Below are 7106 nucleotides of genomic sequence, written 5' to 3' on the forward strand. Positions count from 1 at the left end.
TGTGTGTGTGTGTGTGTGTGTGTGTGTGTGTGTGTGTGTGTGTGTGTGTGTGTGTGTGTGTGTGTGTGTGTGTGTGTGGCTCAGGCACCAATCCCAGTTTCAGACCCCAATACTGCGATGCATCAATCTGCTGCTGGTTTTTGCACGGATGACGAGCGCTTACGCGTTGACGCTTTGCGACGGGTGCGCACCCCGTGGACGCGCGCAGGCCGCGCTGGAGCAGCTGCCCACAGACAGCCTCAAGCGCATCCGCGAGACATACAAGGCCATGAGGGAGGTGGCGCGTGGCCTGGCGGCCGCCGCCGCGCTCGGGGCACCAGCGCAGCAACAGCAGCAGCAGCAACAGCTTGCTGGGCAGGTGGGCCGCGTGTCTGGTTCTATCAAAACGTGCAAGCGACGGCGGCGCTTTGCATGCGTGAGTTGCGGGTGCATGCTGTGATGGTCCGGCAGACATGGCAGGGCGGGTCAGGAGGGCACATCAGAACATGTCTGGATCGCCCGCCCGCACCCAATTGGCGCACAGGGGCCAGGGGCAGGGGCCGACGAGGCGTGGCTTTTGGGTGACGTCGACCCAGCCACCCAGGGCGGGTTCCTGCTGGGCACGGCCCCCCTCCACGCCCGCCCAGCCGGCGCGCCGCCCGCGTCGCCCAAGGGCGGCGCGCAGCATGGCGGGCTCCGGGTGGCAATCGGCGGCGGCCGCGGCGCGGGGGCCGCGTCGTCGCCGTGGCGACCGGCGTCCAACCAGACCCCGCCGGGGCCGGCAGGCGGCTGGGGTGCAGAGTCCCCCGCCAGCACCGCGCGCGGCCAGCTGGACTCGCCACCAGACGGCGGCGCACGGGGGCCGCCAGCCCTCGATTCACGGCCGCCTGCGGACCTAAATGTGCTATTTTTGAAGTGGAAGGGCGGCGCGGGCGGCGAGGGCCAGCGGCTGGCTGCGGAAGTGCGGGGTCGGCAGCAGCAGCTGAGGGAACTGAGGCAGGGGGTCAAGGTGAGGGCCGGTGGAGTGGGTGGTGTGGGCAGGCCTTGGTGGGTCATGAGCCCTGCTGCAGGCTGGTTGCGAGGATGGCGGGGTTTGCGCATGAGGGTGGGCTGCACAACATCAGCAGCTGGGAGCGGCATGATAACACGGCACAACCCAGCAAGGAAGATATAAATATGATCCTTGGTTTTGAGGGTCACGCAACCTACAGTCGGTTGCGGAATTTGACGGCAGCGCTCTGCCCGTTGATTGCAACGACCTGAGGGAGCATCCCCCACGCACTGCTTGCGCGGCAACGCCAGGACGCGGCGGCGCGCGTCAACTCGGCCAAGGCAGAGATTGACCAGCTCTCGCAGCACCTGGACGGCCAGGGGGCGCAGGCCGGCGGCGGCGGCTGGGAGGAGGAGCAGTCGGAGGCGGCGCAGCAGCTGAGGGCCGCCAAGGCCAGGTGCGCGCGAGGGCTGCACGCTCCTGGCAGGAGTGCGTAGGCGCCACCACCGCCGCATCATGCCCCGCATCAAGGGCTAATTTCCGCCCCGCTGGTGCTGCAAGGGCATTTAATACGTAGAGCGATGTCACGCACTCCCCCTGCCACCAGGTACCGCGCCGAGTTTGACCGGCTGAAGGAGCTGCGCAGCGGTGCAGAGCCCGCGACTGAGGCCCTGGCCGCCGCCAAGCGCGCACAGCTCGACGCCTTTGAGGCGTGGTGCGCTGCCCGGGGCTTTGCGCCTGCGGCGCCCGGCGCGACCGGGTACATCCGCGCATTTGCGGGGGCGGCTTCGGGCGGCGGCGTGCAGTGGGGCGGTGAAGAGGGTGGCGGCGGCGGCGTGGGTGACGACGCAGACGAGCTGGACCCGGCTGAGACGTTTGAGCGGCTGCAGATGGCCAGGTTGGGGGGGGAGAGCGCCAGGCCTATCTCTGGGGGTAAGGGGAGGGGTTGTTGCTTCGACGCGCAGCTCTGAGTTTGCTGATCGATGAGGGGCGAGGAACCTTTTCCAGCTGGAGTAGCTCCGGCAAACGTGCCGAAACAGGGAGTAGCAGCACCCCTTCAGCTGGGTGAAATGTTGAGGAGCACTTACACCCAAAATTACAATCGCCAGCGGCACGCATGTTTTCACACCTCACTCCCTAGTATCAAACTTGTCTCTTGACACCGACAAACAAAAATCACTGTGGCGCAGGATCATGGAGGTGGACCCGGACAGCAGCGCGTTCCATGCCGCTCGCAAGAAGACCAGCGGCGGCGCCGCCGTCGGCAGCGGCGCAGGCGCGCGGACGTCAGCGGCAACAGCGGCGCGTGCGGGCACGCTGCGCGGGCGATGACGGGCAGCGCGGTCGGGGCCCACGGTTTTGCGTTGCAAAAAATCCCCGAGTATCCATTTGTTTTGTCGTCTGAATCACTTGCACTGGTGTCTGCTGGTGGTCCTGGCAGGCCACCTATCCTGCGGGGCCCCGCACCCAACAGCAGTGCAAAGCTTGTGTACAATACAGTCTGCCAATGCTCGACCGATCGGCTTGCGGCAGTGAGGATGTGACAAACATTGGTCACAGCATGAGCTGCCAGGATTAGGCCGGCGCATGAGCTAAGCGCCAGCAACGCGCCCCTTGATCGCCGCAATGGGGCCACCCGCTCCTGCCTCTGCTTGCGCCTGCGCCACGACGAGCGGCACCACTCCCGGCTTGACGCCCGGCGACGTCAGCACCAGCCAGCAGCTGCCCGTTGGGAGGCAGGTCGGGAGGCGGGCCCCCAGGGCAAGCGCCCGCAGCGCGTGCGCCCCTGCAGTGAGTTCCAGGGGCAGCGCTGTGGTGCGCTCGATTGACGCGACGCCCGAGGTGCCGGCCGCTGCGTCCAGGGGCAGGAGGCTGGAGACCTGAGCCTCCTGCACGATTGTGGAGTTGAGCAACACGGCGAATCAGGGGGCAGGGGTTTTGACACCGTGTGAAATAGTAGTATGGCTCACACGCGACGGGCAGTCGCACGGCAACGCCTGGTCGCTATTGTTGCCCCTCCGACTCCGCACCAGGCAAATGTGCAGCTCCACTCTGATGCTGGCTTGGGCAGCAGCCACGGCGCTTGCCGGCCGCTCGCTGCCGCCGGCGCCTTCTTCATCGCCCATGGCCTGCTGCACGCAGCACAGCATAGCAGACAAGCTCCTGCCCGGGGCCAGCGGCTGCGGCGGCTGCCGCTGCAGCGTCACCATGACGCGCCGCCCAAACTCCGTCTCTGCGGTGCGCCAGGAGGCGGGGCCACCGTTCGTGGACGCAGGGAGCTCAAAGTACATCGGGCGCATGCACACAACAGGCTCCGCCTGCGCCACAGCCGGGCTGCTGCCAGCAGAGCTGGATGCTGCCGCGCACCCGGCCGCGCTCCTCGCGGGTGAGGCCGTCGCGCCATCCGAAGCGCCCGCTGCGGTGCCCATGCGCCACTGCGCTGCCTTGTGCGCGCCACCTCCCCCGCGCCGGCCCCCGCTGCTGGACGCCGCGGGGGTCTGCTGCGCTGAGGCGGCCGGCTGCCGTGGCGCCTCGGGCTCGGGCGCCAGCTGCTGCGTCCACGGCACCGTGTCGCAGAGGCCGCCTGCTGCAGCGCCCGCTGAGAACGTGGTGCGCCGTGACGCGTCCGAGGCTGCGGAGAGTGGCACCTCGCGCTGAGCCGCAATGACCAGCTCAACGCCAAGTGCCTGCCCTGCCACCACTTGCAGCGGCGGCGCCGGCTCCAATTGGCGCCACGCCTGTTGCTGGGGTGCGAGCGCCGCATCGCCTTCCAAGGCCGTCGCATCTTCTTTTGCACCTGACTTGCTGGCGGCCCCGCCGCTGCCACTGCTCGTCCCCCTCAACCCGCCAGCCTGGGACGCCAGCGCCGCTGCTCTGCCGGCAGCAGTCCCGCCAGCAGCGGAGCCGCGCCGTGGGGGCGGCGCTGCCGAGCCGCACGGCGCACTGTCCGGTGCGAGGTAATAGGCGTTCAGCTTTGTAGGGGCTATCTCTGGCTCGCCGCCAACGAAGGCGCCCTCGTACCGCAGCTGATACCGCGCCACCAGCAGGCGTCCCCGGCCACAGGGCATGTCATCAGCCCAGGTTCCCTGATGAACAAGATGCATGGTGCGCGCACGCAGGGCGCGAGCCGCCCGGATTGACGGGTCGGTGATAAGGGGTCAGGGTTGGTCCAGGCTGGGCACACTCTGGTGGATAGAGACGCAGCGCACCGCTGTTCGTGCTGATAGGCCTGCGCCCTGCAGAGCCCCGACTCCTGCGCCGTCCAGCCCACTAGCGGGCCCCGCTCACCACGTAAACATCACCGTTAGCATAACGGCGGGTGCCCTGCCCGCTGCGCCGCCCCGCCAGCCACTCTCCCTCGTACTCGTCCCCGTGCGCCGCCACCATCCGCCCGCGGCCCTCAAACTTGTGCGCGCGGAACTCCCCCTCATACACGGAGCCGTCCGACAGCCTCAGCAAGCCGTTGCCATGAAAGGCGTTGTGTTGAAAGCCGCCGTCGTACTCCCCGGCACCGCCTGCCAGCTCCAGGCGCCCGGTGCCATGCATCTCCCCCATGAAGAAGCTGCCTGGCAAGGCGTGCCGCAACGCGCATGTGTAGAAGGGTTGCGGGGGATTGCATCCCTGATTTCTTGAGAATGCAGCCATGTAAGCATGCAACTATCAGCAATACACAGCTTGTTGTCTGTGTCAGGTCGCAAGGACCTGGGAGCTAGTGAGCTGACCTGTGTACTTGTTCTTGTTTGGAAACACCCTCATGCCATGGCCCTGTGTAGAATGTCAGAGTGCACCAATCACCGCACACGTGTGGATTATCGTGAGCAAAGAGCACTTCATTGCAGCAGCGATCCGGACCCACCGCCCAGTTGGCAACCATGGGCTCCAGTGCAGCAAACAGCAGCACGCTGCGAGGGCCGCGAACCTGCATCTCGTCGTTCACCCATTCTCCCTCGTAGAATGACCATCCATCCCCCATGTCAAGCCTCCCGTGACCTGTGAATCTTGCAACGCAGAGCTTGTGAGGTCGAGTTTGTAAATGTGCGCTGTGCAAAAAAACTTCCGCGACGACTTGCCATGCTTCTTGCCGTCAACGTAGTCTCCGGTGTACTGAAAGAGACGGTTGGGATAGAAATATGTCCCTTTGCCACCCCGTTTTGGGCCGACAGCGCCAAGCCACCCTGGCGCTTGGTCCACTGTCATACCGCTGCACTTGCTCGCTTGTGCCAGGTTGCTGTGCAGGAGTTATTTGGGGGTAGGGGGGCTGCTTGGTTATTTGACAATGATAAGTCTCAAGTCTACTTCACAATCTTGCTAATTGGTATGAAGGGGGAAAGCCAGGTGCTCATCCTCGAGCTCGCTCCAGGGGTACCATACGGTATGATGGTGTTGTGGCAGCTGAGATTCATATCAGGTCAGCCTGTGAGGAAATATTGAGTGCTTGCGCATACATGCAGGCCTGTTTCAGCATTTAAATAGCTGGCTGGACTAAAGTTTGCCGATTCACCTCACCAGCAGCTGCATGAGTGGTGCGGCCTGACTGTCACCAAGGCGATTGACCGCGGCAGGCCATGTCATATTACAGCACGGCTGCATACTCAAGCACAGTAAGGCTCGAGTGCGCCGAGTGAGCAACTCACGCGTCAGCACTGGCAACATTTGACTACACAGAGTTAGGGGTGTGCCAGATGCCTGGGGCAAGGGGTGTGCAGCTACTGTATCGCTACGGTACGGGTGTGCTCAAGGCCGCACTCTCATGCTGATAGGCCGTATGATACATACGCAGGCATAACTAACAACACTCATTGTACCGCCTTTTGTACTGTACTCATCGATAGCGGGCGATCTTGTTTTGAATCTGCGAGCTCGCCACCAGGCCTATATCAACCGTGAAAACGCTCTCTATGTACAAACTTCCAATCAACTCGCATAATTATCTCTGATCTCCATCGCTATCAATGGCCGGACTCGCGACAGCAGCGCGCCTGAAGCCTCCTGATGCCGTGTTTAGGCTTGATAGCTCGCCTGTAGGCGACCAGGAGGGCCTATTTTCCTACCGCAACCTGCTTCAGGAGCTGCTGATGGCGCTGCTGGGCTACACGGGCGACGTGTTTGTCGACGCGGCGGATGACCGGGGTGCGCTGCAGCTGCAGCACCCGTCCGTGTGCACCGTGCGGCTGGCACAGGACCTGCCATGGATCGAGCCGCGCGACAGGCAGCTGCTCGACCGCGTCGTGGCGCTGGGCTTCCATTTCAAGCAGCTGCGGCTGTTTGTGGAGCTCGACCGCGGGGCGGCGCCGCGCAGCGCATACCGCCAGGCCCTCTGCGCAGGACTCACCGGTGAGCCTCCAGGACGGGGGGCGTGATGCGCCGCTGCGCCGCGGCCGCTGCCAGTGTCCACGACAGCGCAATTACCAGCTACGCCTGCAGCGGCAGCGGTCCGGTAACTCGGCTCATCGGCGCAACAGGCTGCACGGCTTCGCCCCCCTCCTCGCGCCCTCCCCCTTTGGGCGGGCCCCCCAGAATTCCTGGGTGTCTACCAGGACTCAGTGCTGGACCTGCAGCAGCAGCTGGCAGCACAGCCGGGGGCGGGCCTGGCAACACTGCAGTACCAGCTGCTGCCCATGCAGGTGGCCGGGGTGGGGCACTCTGGGAGGAATCGGAGGGCAGGACTTGGCCGGGGCGGCAAGCACCAGTCACAGCGACCGCAGCACCTCACATTCCCATGCCAAGTGCACCTTCTAGGTACAGTTATGGACGGGTTTTCTGCAGGGGTTTGTTCACTGTGCCGCCGTCTTGCCGCAACCGCCCCGCGCCCGCAGCAACTGCTGCCGCAGCTGCACCAACTGGCGTGGGAGCTGCGCCGCCCGGCCGGAGGCGCCCCCGGTGCGCGAAGTGCCGACGCCGGCGGCGGCGCTGGGGACAGCGAGGGGTCGCCCAGCCCGCTTGCAGGCGGCGCGGCGGGCGCGGGGCCGCTGCGCGGTGCGGAGCTGCTGCGGGCGCTGCAGCGGCACGCGCTCAGCGGGCAGCCGGCGCTGCAGGCGGTGTTCCAGCGGCTGCAGTGGCACTGCCACCAGGTCCTGTTCCAACAGCTGACAGCATGGTGGGCGGGCGCAATGGCTGTCGTGGGGCGGGGGAGGGA

The 7106-nt window shown here is 65.5% G+C and overlaps 3 protein-coding genes across 3 annotated transcripts in view; 2 read left to right on the forward strand and 1 right to left on the reverse strand.

Moving 5' to 3' along the window:
* MNEG_10529 (Kinesin-like protein KLP1) overlaps window positions 1-2302 on the forward strand; it is a gene marked incomplete at both ends in the record, with an annotated part of 5667 nt that extends 3365 nt beyond the window's left edge. The window contains 5 exons of the mRNA XM_014040997.1: window positions 209-358; window positions 524-988; window positions 1282-1427; window positions 1578-1868; window positions 2161-2302. Of these exons, the coding sequence (XP_013896451.1) occupies window positions 209-358; window positions 524-988; window positions 1282-1427; window positions 1578-1868; window positions 2161-2302 (1194 nt within the window). The remainder of the gene's footprint in view (window positions 1-208; window positions 359-523; window positions 989-1281; window positions 1428-1577; window positions 1869-2160) is intronic.
* A 1938-nt stretch (window positions 2303-4240) lies between these two features.
* Window positions 4241-4525, reverse strand: MNEG_10530 (hypothetical protein; the record flags this gene model as incomplete). The annotated part of the gene is made up of 1 exon (XM_014040998.1): window positions 4241-4525. The coding sequence occupies one exon, from the start codon at window positions 4523-4525 to the stop codon at window positions 4241-4243; it is 285 nt and encodes a 94-aa protein (XP_013896452.1).
* Window positions 4526-5922: 1397 nt separating this feature from the next.
* Window positions 5923-6330, forward strand: MNEG_10531 (hypothetical protein; the record flags this gene model as incomplete). Its single annotated transcript, XM_014040999.1, has 1 exon — window positions 5923-6330. One exon carries the CDS (start codon window positions 5923-5925, stop codon window positions 6328-6330), a length of 408 nt encoding a protein of 135 aa, XP_013896453.1.
* Window positions 6331-7106: the final 776 nt, after the last annotated feature.

Source organism: Monoraphidium neglectum (genome assembly GCF_000611645.1).
Source record: "Monoraphidium neglectum strain SAG 48.87 unplaced genomic scaffold scaffold02355, whole genome shotgun sequence".
In the NCBI taxonomy this organism is placed as follows: Eukaryota; Viridiplantae; Chlorophyta; class Chlorophyceae; order Sphaeropleales; family Selenastraceae; genus Monoraphidium; species Monoraphidium neglectum.